This window comes from Engystomops pustulosus, chromosome 10, assembly GCF_040894005.1.
Source record: "Engystomops pustulosus chromosome 10, aEngPut4.maternal, whole genome shotgun sequence".
Classification (NCBI taxonomy): domain Eukaryota; kingdom Metazoa; phylum Chordata; class Amphibia; order Anura; family Leptodactylidae; genus Engystomops; species Engystomops pustulosus.
The window spans coordinates 91,353,873-91,374,304 of record NC_092420.1 but is presented as its reverse complement, the minus strand read 5'-3'; the positions used below and the strand labels follow the sequence as shown (position 1 = coordinate 91,374,304).

Genomic DNA, 20,432 nt, shown 5'->3' with positions numbered 1-20,432 from the left:
GGCGCCCCCCGCAGGCTCGCCTTGTTACTGCACGTTCTGTTCCTCTGTATTGACCCCCCGTACTGTTGCACCGCGTTGTGTTCTGCCGCACGGCTTGAGTCACCGGGTTCTGGGAAATTTTGTGTTTTACCGGCCTCTCTCCACCTCGCGAGGAACGAGGGTCTTTTGTTTATTACACCCAGCAGGGGTGTCAGTCACTTACCAATTGCAGTCCGCCCACGCCTCCCCTCAACATTCACTGTTAATTGGGGGGAAAGAAATCCTGCCTTGTGATTTTTATTTATTTACCCGTCTCCCAGGCCGCTGGCTTTTTCATTTGTGAATAGTAGTTGAAGGTTATGGCTGTGTCTCAGCAGCTAAATGTGTATTTATAGTCTGCTCCCTTACCAGGCCTTTGTTTTACGTGCTCTAGGACGGCGGCTTTGCATATCAGTGGCTCAGCTGTGCCTTTCAGCTCTTTGTGCCTCTGAGTGTATTCAAATTAAGTCGGAGAATGCCTCGTAATGAACACAAAGTTCAGAGCCTCCGACTGCCGCTGTCGTACGTCCTGGAGAGGGATAATCCTCACTAGGTTCATTCCACTTCCAGTGTTCACAGGAAACCTATCTAGGACAGAATCACCAGCGAGGTCACATCCAGGTTCATTACCTGACGAGAAATACCATTACTAGGCGTTTTATGTGACTGTAAGATAGATACATCATAAGACATTGTCTTTCAGGCTGGTTCATTTACAGTGTGGCCAAAACATACCGTGGCCATTGGAATTTGGCCTAGAATAGGCAGACGGCAGGGCACCGCCATGGGTCTCCCTTCCACCCAACACATGCAATGATGGTAATGTTGCACCTTGTAACAAACACCGGAGAATTTCCCCATGAACTTCTGACACTTTTACATTATTTTTCAAATCTCTGACATTTTTCTGATTTGTGTCCAATTTTTTCTTTTCATCTTGTCATTGGTTGTCTGACAAAAAAGAGTAGCGTCCAAAAAGTGCTTAGATAGCAGAAGCAAAAGGGCTTATTATTTAGCTGACGGCCTCCCCTCCTTTTGTTATTATGGTAGAAGGGGTTCCACTGCTCACGACCTCCGACATGTCTTTTATTCAGTAGTTCCCTCTTCAGTCAGGGTTTCATAATCGCGGACGTCACAGAAGAGAGATTACAGCCTGGATGCGGTGAAGTCCTTGGTCCCGGCAGGCTGAGTGCACCCTCCACCCGCCCCTCCGCATGGGCCTTTGAGAGTTTTCGTGGAATTAGCATTTCTTTATTCACACCTGTAATTTTATTTTACAGCTCTGTAATTTTTGCTATGTTGATGTCTCGAGTTGCCGCTGACCTATTCCACTTCTCCTTTAAAGATTCTACTTGTTACTACAAAGGCAGTAAATTATTCAGTCCTCGGGGTGTTTGTAATAATGTGTAAATATAACTCGGAACGCATGATGGGTCTTTTCCTCATAAATCTTCTAGGAATAAGGTCAACTTTTTGTTGCAGGAGAAATTGTACAATGCGGCGGATGTGCGAGTAGAAGAAATTAAACATAAGGGTCATTGAGGCGGATGCAGAAAAGATTGTGTAGGGACTGTAGGACGAGGCCGCCATTTGCCTCGGACGGGGGGAGTAATGGGTGCCCTGTACTGTCCTGGGCGGACAGATAATATATATATGAATCACTTTTTATGTATTTAGAAGATGTAATAAGTTTTGGTTCCTCGGCTGATGGTTGGGTGCATGAAGCTGATGATCCGTAGATTCTCATCTGACATGGAAAGCGCTAATTAGACTGGTAACAGAAATAGACCTGTGAACACAGAAAATTATTGGTGGAAATTGTAGAAAGATGAGGATTTCTCTAACTCGCTGGTCATTTGTGTTTTGCAGAGGAGCAGGTGCCTCATGGGTTCCCCGTTATAGACATGGGACCTCAGCTCAAGGTGGTGGAGAAGACACGGACGGCCACAATGCTCTGTGCTGCCAGCGGGAATCCGGATCCTGAAATCTCCTGGTACAAGGACTTCCTTCCTGTGGACACGGCCACCAGTAACGGGAGGATTAAGCAGCTCCGCTCAGGTAAGACCTCTGAACTTACCAATGACAAATCTGCAGGGTGTAATCTTAGGCCTCCAACTTATCCATTGGAACGTTATATTTTCCTGACCTGAAGTCGTGTCACTACCAGCGATATCGCTCCACTGCCCCCAGTCCACGGTGACACCCAAACATTATAATTGCACACAGGTTCGGAGACTAGTCTGTTAAAGCTACCTATTACTACAAGTAGTTGCTATCTGCAGAGTGTAGTAAAGTAAACTAACTAATAAATGGTGCAAAGTATGACCTGACAGTAGTGATGAGCGGAGATAAACTGTAGTGTTCAGGTTTGTGCCAAACTTTTTGCGTTCAAGTCCCCAAACCCTGACTTCAGCCAGAAGGTCTAATTTGGCTTTTAGCCTCATCCCCAACAGTAACACCCATGAATGGTAACATCATCAGAGTGTTACAATCCTAGGGAAAAGGGTGGCCGCCGGCATTTATATGGGTAACGCTCATAATCGGTGCCAGTACTGATTGTTGATGTTGCCGGTGAGTGTTCCCATTTGGATTCATGGGCCAGAACCAAACTTTTGTTCAGGTGAACTTGGGGAACCTAAACAGGTCCAGTCAACAGAACTAAAGAAACTTGTGCCTGATTTATCATCCAACTTAAGATATATGTGGTCACATCCTGCTCTGCAGCGGGCTAGTCCCGCTCTCCACAGGTCTCGTCCCCCTCTGCACCAGTCCCGTCGTGCTCTGCACCGTCCCCGCCCCGCTCTGCACCGCCCCCGCCCCGCTCTGCACCGGCCCCGTCCCGCTCTGCACCGGCCCCGTCTTGCTCTGCACCTGCCCTGTTTCGCTCTGCACCGGCCCCGTCTTGCTCTGCACCGCCCCCGTCCCGCTCTGCACCGCCCCCGTCCCGCTCTGCACCGCCCCCGTCCCGCTCTGCACCGCCCCCGTCCCGCTCTGCACCATCCCAGTCCCGCTCTGCTCCGTGCCTGTCCCGCTCTGCACCAGCCCCATCCCGCTCTGCACCGGCCCCGCCCCGCTCTGCACCGGCCCCGTCGCGCTCTGCACTGGCCCCGTCCCACCCCGCTCTGCACCGGCCCCGTCCCGCTCTGCTCCGTGCCCGTCCCGCTCTGCACCGTCCCTGTCCCGCTCTGCTCCGTGCCCATCCCGCTCTGCACCGGCCCCGTCCCGCTCTGCACCGGCCCCGTTTCGCTCTGCACCGGCCCCGTTTCGCTCTGCACCGCCCCCGTCCCGCTCTGCACCGCCCCCGTCCCGCTCTGCACCGTCCCAGTCCCGCTCTGCTCCGTGCCTGTCCTGCTCTGCACCAGCCCCGTCCCGCTCTGCACCGGCCCCGGCCCCGCTCTGCACCGGCCCCGTCGCGCTCTGCACTGCCCCGTCCCGCCCCGCTCTGCACCGGCCCCGTCCCGCTCTGCACCGGCCCCGTCCCGCTCTGTATCAGTCTCGTCCCATGTATTTTACTATTTACGTTCCTGTCATTTTTGGTTGTCATGGCTACTATGTGATGTTTCTTTGACAAACTTTATTATTGTTGAAGTCTGTGTAATTACTGATGCGTAGTTGAGGCTGCGCCCTGACAGTCGCTACGAAAGTATGAAGGGGGGGGGGGGGCGCTAATTACAATGATGAATCCCTCACATATGGAAAATGGCTGTGACCTTTTGCCTTCTCTTTCTCGCTAACGGGTCGTCATCTTGCACAAAGAAAATATCACCCGCGTTAATTATTTTTAACTGTGTTCAGCAACAGGACGCAAACGCGAGGAAGAAAGGGCAACACTGGCATCAGGCTCCGCTCTATCTACACATCCAATAACGCGGTGACGGCTTCGCTGCCATCTACAAATGTCGTCACGATCACTAAACTTTAAGCAAAATTTCACAAAAGAGTCACTTTTGGAATGACGTGTTGTTTGCGCTGTCACTATGAGCTGTCATGTGACCATCATGCGCCATTTTTTAAAAAATTGGATATTTCACGTGGTGCCAAATATTTTACAAAAAAGAAGGATCCATATAGTAAATGTAACGAGGAAGCGGAATGTGCAGGACATAATACATCAGAATCGTAGTCTCTACTCCTCACACATCTATCGCTTAACACCACATACTTAGCGCACACGTCACACACTGAGATCCTGACATCCTGAGAAGCAACAGATTCACAAGTGAAAATGTTCCCAAGTCATAATCATCTCTTCTCACCTAAACTTCCGAGGAAAGTTTAGTCATAGGAATATCCTGGTCTGTAGAAGGTCTTATGTAGCTAAATATCTTGTTACATGTTGTATATTAAACTAGTTATATTCTTGTACATAGGGGGCAGTATTATAGTAGTTATATTCTTATATATAGGGGGCAGTATTATAGTAGTTATATTCCTGTACATAGGGGGCAGTATTATAGTAGTTATATTCCTGTACATAGGGGGCAGTATTATAGTAGTTATATTCTTATATATAGGGGGCAGTATTATAGTAGTTATATTCCTGTACATAGGGGGCAGTATTATAGTAGTTATATTCCTGTACATAGGGGGCAGTATTATAGTAGTTATATTCTTATATATAGGGGGCAGTATTATAGTAGTTATATTCTTGTACATAGGGGGCAGTATTATAGTAGTTATATTCTTGTACATAGGGGGCAGTATTATAGTAGTTATATTCTTGTACATAGGGAGCAGTATTATAGTAGTTATATTCCTGTACATAGGGGGCAGTATTATAGTAGTTATATTCTTGTACATAGGGGGCAGTATTATAGTAGTTATATTCTTGTACATAGGGGCAGTATTATAGTAGTTATATTCTTGTACATAGGGGCAGTATTATAGTAGTTATATTCTTGTACATAGGGGGCAGTATTATAGTAGTTATATTCTTGTACATAGGGGCAGTATTATAGTAGTTATATTCTTGTACATAGGGAGCAGTATTATAGTAGTTATATTCTTGTACATAGGGGGCAGTATTATAGTAGTTATATTCTTGTACATAGGGGGCAGTATTATAGTAGTTATATTCCTGTACATAGGTGGCAGTATTATAGAAGTTATATTCTTGTACATAGGGGGCAGTATTATAGTAGTTATATTCTTGTACATAGGGAGCAGTATTATAGTAGTTATATTCTTGTACATAGGGGCAGTATTATAGTAGTTATATTCTTGTATATAGGGGGCAGTATTATAGTAGTTATATTCCTGTACATAGGGGGCAGTATTATAGTAGTTATATTCTTGTACATAGGGGCAGTATTATAGTAGTTATATTCTCGTACATAGGGGGCAGTATTATAGTAGTTATATTCCTGTACATAGGGGGGGCAGTATTATAGTAGTTATATTCTTGTACATAGGGGGCAGTATTATAGTAGTTATATTCTTGTACATAGGGGGCAGTATTATAGTAGTTATATTCTTGTACATAGGGGGCAGTATTATAGTAATTATATTCTTGTACATAGGGGGCAGTATTATAGTAGTTATATTCTTGTACATAGGAGGCAGTATTATAGTAGTTATATTCCTGTACATAGGAGGCAGTATTATAGTAGTTATATTCCTGTACATAGGAGGCAGTATTATAGTAGTTATATTCCTGTACATAGGGGGCAGTATTATAGTAGTTATATTCTTATATATAGGGGGCAGTATTATAGTAGTTATATTCCTGTACATAGGGGGCAGTATTATAGTAGTTATATTCCTGTACATAGGGGGCAGTATTATAGTAGTTATATTCTTGTACATAGGGTTATAGTAGTTTTATTCTTGTACATAGAGGGCAGTATTATAGTAATTATATTCTTGTACATAGGGGGCAGTATTATAGTAGTTATATTCTTGTACATAGGGGGCAGTATTATAGTAGTTATATTCTTGTACATAGGGGGCAGTATTATAGTAGTTATATTCTTGTACATAGGGTTATAGTAGTTTTATTCTTGTACATAGGGGGCAGTGTTATAGTAATATTCTTGTACAAGGGGGGCAGTATTATAGTAGTTATATTCTTGTACATAGGGTTATAGTAGTTTTATTCTTGTACATAGGGGCAGTGTTATAGTAGTTATATTCTTGTACAAGGGGGGCAGTATTATAGTAGTTATATTCTTGTACATAGGGGGCGGTATTATAGTAGTTATATTCCTGTACATAGGGGACAGTATTATAGTAGTTATATTCTTGTACATAGGGGGCAGTATTATAGTAGTTATATTCTTGTACATAGGGGGCAGTATTATAGTAGTTATATTCTTGTACATAGGGGGCATTATTATAGTAGTTATATTCCTGTACATAGGGGGCAGTATTATAGTAGTTATATTCTTGTACATAGGGGACAGTATTATAGTAGTTATTTCTAGTACATAGGGACAGTATTATAGTAGTTATATTCTTGTACATAGGGGGCATTATTATAGTAGTTATATTCTTGTACATAGGGGGCAGTATTATAGTAGTTATATTCCTGTACATAGAGAGCAGTATTATAGTAGTTATATTCTTGTACATAGGGGGCAGTATTTTAGTAGTTATATTCCTGTGCATAGGGGGCAGTGTTATAGTAGTTATATTCTTGTACAAGGGGGGCAGTATTATAGTAGTTATATTCTTGTACATAGGGGGCAGTATTATAGGAGTTATATTCTTGTACATAGGGGCAGTGTTATAGTAGTTATATTCTTGTACAAGGGGGGCAGTATTATAGTAGTTATATTCTTGTACATAGGGGGCAGTATTATAGTAGTCATATTCTTGTACATATGGGGCAGTATTATAGTAGTTATATTCCTGTACATAGGGGGCAGTATTATAGTAGTTATATTCTTGTACATAGGGGGCAGTATTATAGTAGTTATATTCTTGTACATAGGGGCAGTGTTATAGTAGTTATATTCTTGTACAAGGGGGGCAGTATTGTAGTAGTTATATTCCTGTACATAGGGGGCAGTATTATAGGAGTTATATTCTTGTACATAGGAGGCAGTATTATAGTAGTTATATTCCTGTACATAGAGGGCAGTATTATAGTAGTTATATTCCTGTACATAGGGGGCAGTATTATAGTAGTTATATTCCTGTACATAGGGGGCAGTATTATAGTAGTTATATTCTTGTACATAGGGGGCAGTATTATAGTAGTTATATACCTGTACATAGGGAGCAGTATTATAGTAGTTATATTCTTGTACATAGGGGCAGTATTATAGTAGTTATATTCTTGTACATAGGGGGCACTAGTATTTTAGTAGTTATATTCCTGTGCATAGGGGGCAGTATTATAGTAGTTATATTCTTGTACATAGGGGGCAGTATTTTAGTAGTTATATTGCTGTACATAGGGGGCAGTATTATAGTAGTTATATTCTTGTACATAGGGGGCAGTATTTTAGTAGTTATATTCCTGTACATAGGGGGCAGTATTATAGTAGTTATATTCTTGTACATAGGGGGCAGTATTTTAGTAGTTATATTCCTGTGCATAGGGAGCAGTATTATAGTAGTTATATTCCTGTACATAGGGGGCAGTATTTTAGTAGTTATATTCCTGTACATAGGGAGCAGTATTATAGTAGTTATATTCCTGTACATAGGGGGCAGTATTTTAGTAGTTATATTCCTGTACATAGGGGGCAGTATTATAGTAGTCATGTGGTTACTGGTAGAGCATTATACTGTGCATGTAGGTTATTGATCATGTTTGGTTGATTGGCTGGTATTTATGTGTTTATGTAACCCGTTACTTTGTTATAGAGCATGCGCTTGTGTTATATTCTTTGGACTGTGTTTTTGTACAGACATATTCCAGTGCTCTACATTGGTCCTCGAGCTCTTGAGACATTACAGGTTATTATGAGGTTGATTTGAGTGAGTATTGTAATAATACCGCCGAGTTATGCTGCACTTTATTCCGCTTATTGTTCCTTTTCTATGTATCTTTGTCATTTGCTTGCTGAATTTTAGTATCGGTGAACAAAGACCTTGGATATAATGGCAGTGGATGGAGTAGGGAATACCGGGTGCTGCAGACACATAAAATGGCTTTAAACAGCACAAAAAATACAATACAATGGTAAAAACGCCAACAGTAATCTCGATATGGCCGGTTAATGCAACAGATTATGTAAACAATACCGGAAAAATGATCTGTCAGTATTCGGTGTGGAATGAGGGGGCAGCACTGACTAGATGGGGACACGGACTCGGTCACCTAATGTCCTTGCTCATAGGAGACTACAAGTGACAACAGTTTGTCTGGAGCATGCGGGTCATGGTGGGCTCATGATTGTATATGTTCATGGTGGTCTCAATCATGTTGGCAAGCAGGTTCTGCTTGTGATGGGTTTTGGTTATGGTGGGACCTAGTCATGGTGGTGTCTGGTCATCACATGGATTGTGATGGGTTTTGGCTATGGTGGGTCCTAGTCAAGGTGTTGTCTGGTCATCATGTGTTTGGTTATGATGGGTTTTGGATTTGGTGGGTCCTAGTCATGGTAGTGCCTGGTCATTATTTGTTTGGTTGTGATGGGTTTTGACTATGGTGGGTCCTAGTCATGGTGGTGTCTGGTCATCATGTGTTTGGTTATGATGGGTTTTGGATTTGGTGAGTCCTAGTCATGGTGGTATCTGATCACGTATTTGGTTGTGATGGGTTTTGCCGATGGAGGGTTCTAGTCATGGTGGTGTCTGGTCATCACGTGCTGGATTGTGATGGGTTTTGCCGATGGAAGGTTCTAGTCATGGTGGTGCCTGGTGATCACATGGTTGTGATGGGTTTTGGCTATGGTGGGTTCTAGTCATGGTGGTGTCTGGTCATCATGTGATGGGTTTTGGCTATGGAGGGTCCTAGTCATGGTGGTGTCTGGTCATCACGTGCTGGATTGTGAAGGGTTTTGGCTATGGTGGGTCCCAGTCATGGTGGTGTCTGGTCATCACTTGCTAGATTGTGATGGGTTTTGGCTATGGTGGGTCCCAGTCTTGGTGGTGTCTGGTCATCACTTGCTGGATTGTGATGGGTTTTGGCTTTGGTGGGTCCCAGTCATGGTGGTGTCTGGTCATCACTTGTTTGGTTGTGATGGATTTCTAGTGCTGACTGTGATGGTCTCTGGTGGTCTATTTTCCTTGTGGCATCACTTATGATAGTCCTGATTCAAGGCAGGTATTCGCAGTTATGGTTATGATGTTGGGTCATGAAGGTGAGTGGTGACGTTTGGTCATGGTGGATTTTAGTCATTGTACTCTCCAGTCAGTTAGTTTCCTATGGAGGGTTCTTGTTCTTGATGGTGGTTTGCTCTGGTCATGTGGGTTCTTTTCATTGTTGGATCCGGTCACAACTAGCAACAGTCATGGTGGGCTCTGGTCTGGCAATGATCCTTGAAGTCCATTAGGGTCAGTGATGGAGGAGTATATGCTAGATCCGTTGATGATGTTCTGCAACTTTCAATTTCTCATTGTGGGGCACATTTACTTACCCGGTCCTGACGCGATCCCGCGGTGCGTTGTCTGACGAGGATTCGGAGCTGCCGCAATTTACTAAGATCGTGCATCCAATTTCCTGCATGTGTCGCTTCCGCGCTGAGATACGCCTGAGTTCACAGCGGACCCTTAATAAATGAGCCCCTGTGTTCTAGATCTCTGCTTGCTGTGAGTGAATTTCTACACACGCCAGTAATATGTTACATTGTGTTAGGGTGGCTCTTCCTAGAGACCGGATTACGTGTTTAGCGTAAATTGTAGAACATTAGTCACGCTGGACAGTAATGTGTAATCCTCATCTGGTGAACCATTATCTTTATGGATGGGCAGAATGTGGTCGCTGGGGGAGGAGGGCGATGACTAGGAGTGGAGATTTCTTTCACTCCTGCATGGAGCTCGTGGAGCAGCTTTGAAGTCTTCAGGTTGCTCATCTCCATTGTTTCCATATTACTCCCAGTGCCCGGCGCGGGCTGCGGGGCATCACATGTCTGTGAATCAATGTAAAGTGCTTTGATATTCTGCTTTCTTCTTTGTCTTGTTTGTTTAACTCTCTGTGTCCTGAAATAACACGGATCATCCCTTGGGACAACAGGACCCCGGCCAAAAACCCAACAGTCTGAATGTCAGGTGGCGACACAAAAGACCAGAGACCTTTATTACAAGCTGTCGCCTTAGTCACTCCGGTCACATAGATGCACAGAGCGAGATGAATAACATCCCGGGAGAGCTACTGTAAGCTGTTATCTGCCATTACAAGCTCAGACTAGTATCACCAGCCGGCGACCAGCATATCCTAGAGCAACGCATCCTCTCGCTGATTACAAGTGCATATAATGTTATCGGGGGTCTGGCTGTGGCAGGATAGAAACAGGATGAAACGTTACGGATGGGTTCACAAGTGGTGGCTCTCCCGTAGGAATTGCATCCAGTCATCCAAAAGGAAACCTGTCAGCAGGTGTGATCATACAGGCAGTGCCTTGGATAGATCTGTGATCAGGCTTTTGTGTATGTCGTTAGTAGCAGCAGGACTGTGATATATGGATTTATGTTTGTGTCCTCACACTGCTGTGCATAGCAGTAAGCAGCTTCAGACCCCCCCCCCCCCCCTCCTTTTCCCTTGGTACCCAGAAGCCTGTTACAACTAAAGGTGATTTCCACAGCAAAAAATAGTGAAGAACTAAGTTGCATTACACAGGCTGAACTGATCCAAAGCATTAATATTACTCAGAGCACAGTGGAGGTGCTGTTGAGCAGATCAGTGCACAGAGCACAGCAGTGTGAGGTCACAACCCCGGTGCACTTGGAGAAGCTACAATTCCTGGAATATAAATCCAAAAATCACAGCCCTGCTGCTACTAACAGCATACACAAAGATCTTCATCTCTCCAGAAACAATACATAGCGCAGCAGTGTGAGGACATGCCTCCAGTGCTACAGTCTTGGAATATAAATCCATTTTTCACAGTTCTGTGGCTACTAACAACATCCACAGATATATGAAAGAGATCTTGTTCCTTTCCGCGGAGGAGCCGTGTGGTGTATTTGATGTCGCTGTTCTCCTTTACAGATTAAGCACAGATTCTTCTCCTTGCCCTGAAATCTGACTGCAAATCAAGGCTTGATGAGATGACATATAAAATATTTTCATGCGTAGCCGATGCTTAACCTTCACAGTGCTGGCATCTCTCAGACGATGGTTCCCATGACCCGAGACAGATGGAAATGCCAGGCTGCTGTCTGATGGAAAGCCGTCAGTGGGATTTTATTATACGTTCAGTCATTGGAGCCTGGAAGATGCGGCCGATGCAGACTAATGCATATAGGGGAGAGTGGGCCTATGGCTGGGTATATCCTGGCACTCGCGTACCGGGCGTACCCAACACTCGCGTACAGGGCGTACCCAACACTCGCGTACCGGGGGTACCCAACACTCGCGTACCGGGGGTACCCAACACTAGCGTACAGGGCGTACCCAACACTCACGTACAGGGCGTACCCAACACTCGCATACCGGGCGTACCCAACACTCGCGTACAGGGCGTACCCAACACTCGCGTACAGGGCGTACCCAACACTCGCGTACAGGGCGTACCCAACACTCGCGTACAGGGCGTACCCAACACTCGCGTACAGGGCGTACCCAACACTCGCGTACAGGGCGTACCCAACACTCGCGTACCGGGTGTACCCAACACTCGCGTACAGGGCGTACCCAACACTCGCGTACAGGGCGTACCCAACACTCGCGTACAGGGAGTACCCAACACTCGCGTACAGGGAGTACCCAACACTCGCGTACAGGGAGTACCCAACACTCGCGTATAGGGCGTACCCAACACTCGCGTACAGGGCGTACCCAACACTCGCGTACAGGGCGTATCCAACACTCGCGTACAGGGCTTACCCAACACTCGCGTACAGGGAGTACCCAACACTCGCGTACAGGGCGTACCCAACACTCGCGTACAGGGCGTACCCAACACTCGCGTACAGGGCGTACCCAACACTCACGTACCGGGGGTACCCAACACTCGCGTACAGGGCGTACCCAACACTAGCGTACAGGGAGTACCCAACACTCGCGTATAGGGCGTACCCAACACTCGCGTACAGGGCGTACCCAACACTCGCGTACAGGGCGTACCCAACACTCGCGTACCGGGGGTACCCAACACTCGCGTACAGGGCGTACCCAACACTAGCGTACAGGGCGTACCCAACACTCGCATACCGGGCGTACCCAACACTCGCGTACAGGGCGTACCCAACACTCACGTACAGGGCGTACCCAACACTCGCGTACCGGGCGTACCCAACACTCGCGTACAGGGCGTACCCAACACTCGCGTACAGGGCGTACCCAACACTCGCGTACAGGGCGTACCCAACACTCGCGTACAGGGAGTACCCAACACTCGCGTATAGGGCGTACCCAACACTCGCGTACAGGGCGTACCCAACACTCGCGTACAGGGCGTATCCAACACTCGCGTACAGGGCTTACCCAACACTCGCGTACAGGGAGTACCCAACACTCGCGTATAGGGCGTACCCAACACTCGCGTACAGGGCGTACCCAACACTCGCGTACAGGGCGTACCCAACACTCGCGTACAGGGCGTACCCAACACTCGCGTACAGGGCGTACCCAACACTCGCGTACAGGGCGTACCCAACACTCGCGTACAGGGCGTACCCAACACTCGCGTACCGGGGGTACCCAACACTCGCGTACCGGGGGTACCCAACACTCGCGTACAGGGCGTACCCAACACTAGCGTACAGGGCGTACCCAACACTCACGTACAGGGCGTACCCAACACTCGCATACCGGGCGTACCCAACACTCGCGTACAGGGCGTACCCAACACTCACGTACAGGGCGTACCCAACACTCGCGTACCGGGTGTACCCAACACTCGCGTACAGGGCGTACCCAACACTCGCGTACAGGGCGTACCCAACACTCGCGTACAGGGCGTACCCAACACTCGCGTACAGGGAGTACCCAACACTCGCGTATAGGGCGTACCCAACACTCGCGTATAGGGCGTACCCAACACTCGCGTACAGGGCGTACCCAACACTCGCGTACAGGGCGTATCCAACACTCGCGTACAGGGCTTACCCAACACTCGCGTACAGGGAGTACCCAACACTCGCGTATAGGGCGTACCCAACACTCGCGTACAGGGCGTACCCAACACTCGCGTACAGGGCGTACCCAACACTCGCGTACAGGGCGTACCCAACACTCGCGTACAGGGCGTACCCAACACTCGCGTACAGGGAGTACCCAACACTCGCGTACAGGGAGTACCCAACACTCGCGTACAGGGCGTACCCAACACTCGCGTACAGGGCGTACCCAACACTCGCGTACAGGGCGTACCCAACACTCGCGTACAGGGCGTACCCAACACTCGCGTACAGGGCGTACCCAACACTCGCTTGCTTACCGCGCACACCCAACGCTCGCTTACCTGTCACTAATTCATCACAAAGATACCAAAGTAGTGAAATCTCTGACATATTTTGACAGTTTTGCACCAATACTGTGTGAAGACTTCTGAGCACTTCATGGAGCTGCTGTGCCAGGCATTGTAGCCAGGGGGAGACTCCTGCACTCCCCACTAGATGGATGATCAAAGAGTCTCTTAACCATAAAATTGATTTAATAATTACAACCGCAGTGACATAGGGACTGCGCAGATCAAAGAGCATTGTGGGAGTGGAGGGATCCTGCCCATCTGTGGTGGTTACACAGTGGTTTTTCTTGCAGGTGTGTATATTTTTATAAAAACATTCACATAAAGCACCAATTCATTGAAGGGACCCCTCCCAGTAACACGTATCTGCGGAGGGAGAGACGGGCAGAGATGCCAGGAAGTATTAACATGCCACGTCACCAGCCACACGCCTGGTTCTGCTACATCCATTAGGTATTGTAGGTTTGGAGAGGCAGAGGTTAATATTCGTTTGGATGGGATGCGCGGCACAGGGAATTGTGGGGGAATTTGGCTGGTTTAATGAGAGGAAATGCTCTATCGTATTGTCTCCATGACGACTGCTTTCATTCCTGATCTCCTTGTGCGAGGAAACTGCTGGAGAAAGTTGGATGTCGCTTTGGCAGAGCTCAGGGCAAATATTGGCTCGGCACTGCCGAAATCCCAGCCCCCCTGTGTGCGCTATGAGAGTGTGACTCAGGGAGAGCCCAGTGACGATGAGGACTCCGCGATGTCACTTCTTCCAAAAGTTTTAATATTTACATTTTTTTCTGCATTAATATGAACATTGTATTTCAGTTAAAATTGCAGCAACAGCCGAAACCTGACCGTGAGGGGCACAAACTAAACCACTAACCACCCGCTCCACAGAGGTTTATTACATGACATGGTGCGGAGATCACATGTGCTGGGGCAGATTCAGAGGCCGGGGGTAGTCAGTGCCCCTAGGCTCCACTAAATGGATATTCCATCCCACCTCCCCCCGTGTTCAGCGACACCATGTGCTGGGGCAGATTCAGGAACCGGGGGGCAGTCAGTGTCCTGTAGGCCGTGTCCCTGGTCTCCGCTGATTGGATCTTCTATCACCCCAAGTGCTCAGCGACACCATGTGCTTGGGCAGATTTAGAGGCCATGGGTAATCAGTGCCCCATTGATTCTATCCCCTCAGTGCTCAGCGACACCATGCCCTGGGGCAGATTCAGAGGCCAGGGGGTAGTCTGTGCCCCACTGGTTCTATCCCCTCAGTTCTCAGCGACACCACACCCTGGGGCAAATTCAGAAGCCAGGGGGTAGTCTGTGCCCCACTGGTTCTATCCCATAGTGTCCATTCCCAAGTGTCCAACGACACCACGTGCTGGGGCAAAGTCAGGGGCGAGTGGGTAGTAAGTGCCCCTGTAGTCCGTGTCCCTGGCCTCTGCTGATTGGATCTTCAATCACCCCAATCTATTACTGAAGGTGAATGTTAAGGTGACCCCAACTGAGACAATGATCCAATCTAATTGTACTAAATGTTGCATCAGGAGCAGATTATGTAACAGAAGGATGGGGGGAACCTCTATGGGCATAACCTATAGGCAAACCCACCCATTTAAAGGGCTCTTTAGATAAATGTAATAGTTAATGGCTCCAGTGCATTGTCCAGATCAGTAGGATTTTTTAGGACTTGGTGTGTGTGCTCCGTGCCATGTTATGGGATAAGCCTGACCTCACATAACACTCTCCAGTCCTGCTGATATTAATCCTGTGTAATCCTGTATGAAATCTCTTGATGACCTCAGTGTGGGCAGGTGCCACTGGTGCCATGTTCAGGGCGAGGTCCATCAGTCCCACCCCCCTGCCTCTTGTCTGTTAGCGCTTCATGTCCCTGGGTACTTATTACTAACAGCTTCTTTCTAATCTTATTTGCAATCACATAACCTCACCAGGTGGTACACCGATCAAAGGTAAGAATGCAAGGGTCTTCCTCACGACGCTGCTTCCACCATTCTCCCATCACATCACCGGAAGCTCATCAGTATCCACTATTAACATCCACCGTGTCTCATTCTGGTGTTTGTTCTTGTGTTCACACCACTCGGGCACGGAGCTGACATTCTGGCTGTACCCTTTTATCCAGTACCAATATTGGTGGCAAAAACATAGATTAGTCCTTTTCAAAGTTTCCAGCATCGTCTGTTGAGCCGTGACGAGTAGAGGGAACATCTATGGGAACTCTGTAGCTGTGTCCACCCCAGGGCACCAGCGATTATTCGACCATACATGGTAAATTCATCCTACCTCCAGATGTAGATCAGGTTCTGTATTTAAGTTGGTTTCTCCGCTTTGATTCCTAAGGGTACAACCTCTGTATGAACATCCTCCGAGCCTCTTGTCTTGATCATCATCACTGTCGTCCACCCAAACCCTCTCTTAACCACTAACACTCCCATCTGATTTTGGGATCTGGTTCATGTGTTGCAGTAAATGTATTTGTTGATGCCGGGTTCTTCACACCCCAGGACGATGCAGTAGGACCTGGTTAGAAAGCGGCCTGTAATATTGTTGTAGCTTTCAGATCACCTACAGACATTGAGCTCTCCCATTATAATGTTTTTACATTAAGGTGCGACTCTATAAAGGAACCTCAAGCAAAGTGTAGCAATAAAGTTAGGGTGCACTCGGAGCACCATGGATAGGCTTCCGTCTTGTTCCTCTGCTAGAATGGGGACAGGGATGTGGCCACCTATGGACCCAGGTATGAATGAAGTCTCCAGCAGCAAAGAGGGACCAAAAAACTAAGTGTAATGTGTGCCCACCAGGATTTGTGTAGGTGCTGACTAGCATGAGACTCAGAAGAGACCTCTTCTCTCCAGGCTGGTAGGACTCTTGTAGGCATTTACAGGAACTTGGTGCAAATGCCTCCAGTCTAATACAAGGCCTCCTTCATGTCCCTCCATTCTTGTACTGAAGTTGTGAAGTTCCTGGTCCATGTCCCACAGGACACAGTGGTGGGAAATTCATTACAGAGATGGTTTGTTCCGCCCGTCACAGATTTTAATGTCTCTTCCCTCTTTCCCAGGAGCGTTGCAGATTGAAAGCAGTGAAGAATCAGACCAGGGGAAGTACGAATGTGTGGCCACCAACAGTGCCGGGACCCGCTACTCCGCTCCGGCTAATCTCTACGTGCGTGGTAAGAACTCGCCCGCCATGGAGAGCTGCTAACACTCATCTTTACAGGACTCCAGCACAGATGCCACTCGGCGCCTTCTATCGGTGGTGGTCTGGGCTGTGTGGACGGGATGTGAACGTGACAATGTGTTTGTGTTTTTGTGCTTTATGGGGTTTTTTTGTAGCCATGAATTCTGTAATTTGGAAACATGTAATGTCTGCGGTGCCTGCCCTCCATTGCAGAACTGGATGTGGTGGGGAATATCGCTGCGTCTCATCATTGTAGACACCAACCAATACAGATGATCTCCGCACACATCTAGGCAGTCCAATCCAGTTTTACAGTGTTTTGCTTTTAAAGGAAACCTGTCAGCAATTGTGACCATACAGTTTATGTAGTAGTAGGACTTCTCTAAGTGCACTGGAGGCGTGCCCTCACACTGCTGTGCCCTTTGTCTTCAGCTGCACCACAGCCCTTCTCCTTTGAGTAAAAGCTGTATTATCCAACCAAAACATAGTCCAGCTGTTACTCAGAGGAGATGTGCTGTGGAATGTTACTTGGAAAGCCCCAGAGCACAGCAGTGTGAGTACATGCTTCTAAGTGCACTTGAAGAAGCTACATTTCCTGGAATATAAATCCATATATCACAGTCCTGCTGCTACTAACCATATACACAAAAGTCTGATTACACATCTCTCCAGGGAGAATATGTAACACCAGCTACAGGGAGCACAGAGCACAGCAGTGTGAGGACACACCCCCAGTGCATTTGGAGAAATTACAATCCTACAATTCCTGGAATATAAATCCATATATCACAGTCCTGCTGCTACTAATAACATACACAGGTCTGATCATACATCTCTCCAGGGACAATACTTGGCACTGGCTGCAGAGAGCACAGAGCACAGCAGTGTGAGGACACAACCCCAGTGTATTTTTAGAAGCTGCAATCCTGCTTTATAAATCCATATATCACAGTCCTGCTGCTACTAAAAACACACACAAGTTCTGATTACACATGTCTCCAGGACCAATATATTACACTGGCTGCAGAGAGCACAGAGCACAGCAGTGTGAGTACGCCCCGGCCCCGGTGCACTTGGAGAAGCTAAGATTCTGGAATATATATCCACGTATCACAGTTTGTATGGTCACATCCGCTGACAGATCCCTTTGAATCACTTTCGGCTCATTGTATACCAGGTCTTGATGCTGAGGATGTCGCCCTCCTTGCCGCGTAGTCGCCATGTTTGAGTAATTGTTACATGGACTTGGTAGCTGACATGTGGCACGTGAAATGTTCCAGCCCGGCCGCCCCCATCTATTCCAGCGTTCAGCAGTGACACAGAGCGTCCTATGAGAGTATTGAGAAATTCTCATTATCCGGAGAATTGACTGTGTCTAATGTGTATGGGTGTACAATGTGCAATTAGCACATCCCTCTGACACCCCACTTCTGGTTTGTGACTATACTGGGAATAACTTGTTTTTATTTGTGTTTCTCTCAGAACAAACAAGGAAATGTTTGCTTCTGTTTAAGGAGAAACGCTCTGCAGATCCCAAGTGTCTACCACTTAGCAAAACCCATCGCCCCCCATGGATGGAGATCAGAATAGCAAACACGCTACATCTTAGCATTGGATGGTGGGAAGACGTCCCCTGTACTTGATCTGGAGAAATCGAGCTTTTCTGCAATGGAAGGGCAGGGTTATGGATGAGAACACTGCAGTGATATGAGTGGTGTAAGCGCATGGTGTGTATGGTGTGAGATGTCCGATGCAGCCGCGATGACCTCCATGCTTTGTGTGGATTGTGCGCCTGTCACGTACACATGCAGTTTTCTGTTTTTACTCTCTCTGTGTTTCTCCTTGTCTTTCTACTTCCTCGTCATCCTCATCGCACCGCCATCCAATCAAACCTCCATCTCTCAGATCAGCGAGAAGGTTGGTCCCTTTCACTTCTTATCCAGATACAGATTGGCACGTCTGGTCTGACCCACCTGCAGTGCGGGGAGAGAGCAGAGCCCGGCTCTGAACGGAGCTTATCCTTCTGCAGACCCCCCCAGATCCTGCCTATATTCCTGCCCTGTACCCTGTGACCTTGGTGCCTGCCTGTAATATGTGCGTGCTAGTCCGGTCCCCCCCGTGCACGCTGACATGTGCATGGTCCTTGTCCTTTGTTGCTTCCTTTCCCGACCCTCGCTCTACCTCCATAGCTTGATGTAGTTGTCGTTGTTACACAGTCTTGGGGACTTGCAGGACATTGCATTCATAACATCTTTCATAACCATTCATTGTTTGCAGCTCTTCGTACAGGTAATAAGGTCTGTGATGCCCTCACACAATGAATCTGGTAGTGAAGGTCTAAATGTACAGAATCATTAACCAACAGAGGCGGAACATGGCTGAACCAGACAAGGCAACTTGTAATCTTACATAGTTCTGGTTAGAAATAGCAGGAGAAACCTTCACAGCTGGTTAGTTGTGGCCACATTTATAGGTTGAGCAAAGTCTCGGAAGAAACTTGAATCTTGGAAGATGTAAAAAGCTTAGTGGTTATGAGCTCCTCCTCGGAGACATACGGTGGATGCCTGGTCTTTAGAGCCGCAGTGTTGTATCTCTGAATGAACACATATGTCTCAATGGAAAGAACAGGGCAGAGCCTTCATTAATACTAGGGTAGCATTTGCCGTGAAGATGTTTTCACTAACTTTGGACCAATGTAGCATCTCCATATTGGTCCATGCTGACACACCTTGGGATATAAAGCCATAGGGGCACATTTACTTACCCGGTCCAGTCGCGATCCAGCGGCGGGTTCTCTGACGCTGATTCGGGTTCTGCCGGGATTCACTAAGGTCCATGCGCCGATATTCACCAGGTGTCGCTGCTGCGCCGTGGTCCGCCGGAGTTCACCTGCTTTTTTCTGGTGTATGTGAGTGCTTGATCTTGTGACACAAATGGCTTTTTAAATTCTGCGTTTTTTCTGAATCCTTCGGGTTGTCCGGTGGCCACGTCCCCCGATTTCTGTCGCGTGAAAGTCAGCGCGATTGCACCAAAAATCGATCGCATGCGCCACAATCCCGTGAAATACAGCGCAAAGCGGAAATATTCAGGAAAAACCCGACGGATTCGCGGCTGCGGACCCTTAGTAAATGTGCCCCATAGTGTCGCTTTCCCCTTTCCTATCATGGTAGGTGAGATGGGCATTGTTGCCCTCGGGCCAGTTTTCTCCTCCATTTTTACATGCCTAGTTCTGTTCCACATGGGGAAATGCCTCGTACAATTGTACTGTATGGAGCCTTTGCCCATTGGAAGAGCCACATGTTCCCTTTTAGTTGTGCACATCATGAGTGGAGGGTGGTCCCGGAGGGAGGCGGTTTAGTATCTGTTTGGCTGCGGATAATGACACGTACATTTTCTTTTAGCCGTGTTCCTGGAAGCTGCGCTGCTCATCCAGGCATTTAATTATTGCTCTGCGACTCTGCAAGGTCATATATTAAAGAGTTCTTTTATCTCCGAGCCGCGGATCTGCTCCTTTTCCCTCCCTCCCCTTCATGTTATTTTCATCTGAGAAATTTCCCTGAGCGAATGCAAATTACAGAGTACGTCCGCCCCTCCTGAACCCCGGCGTGTGATCGCCCGAGCACGGAGGCCGCGCACAAACCACAGTCCGGTAATGACACGGAGCCACCTCAATCTACCTGACGCATCACATCATTT

The 20,432-nt window shown here is 47.3% G+C and overlaps 1 protein-coding gene across 13 annotated transcripts in view; it reads left to right on the top strand.

Moving 5' to 3' along the window:
* PTPRF (protein tyrosine phosphatase receptor type F) overlaps positions 1–20,432 on the top strand; it is a 697,698-nt gene that overhangs the window by 654,404 nt on the left and 22,862 nt on the right. For 7 of the 13 annotated variants that reach the window (XM_072128577.1, XM_072128576.1, XM_072128575.1 and 4 more), the window contains exons 5-6: positions 1,888–2,076; positions 16,618–16,728. In XM_072128577.1, the coding sequence (XP_071984678.1) occupies positions 1,888–2,076; positions 16,618–16,728 (300 nt within the window). Of the gene's footprint in view, positions 1–1,887; positions 2,077–15,484; positions 15,503–16,617; positions 16,729–20,432 lie in introns of all 13 variants that reach the window. The other 6 variants (XM_072128566.1, XM_072128569.1, XM_072128565.1 and 3 more) reach the window with 1 other exon arrangement.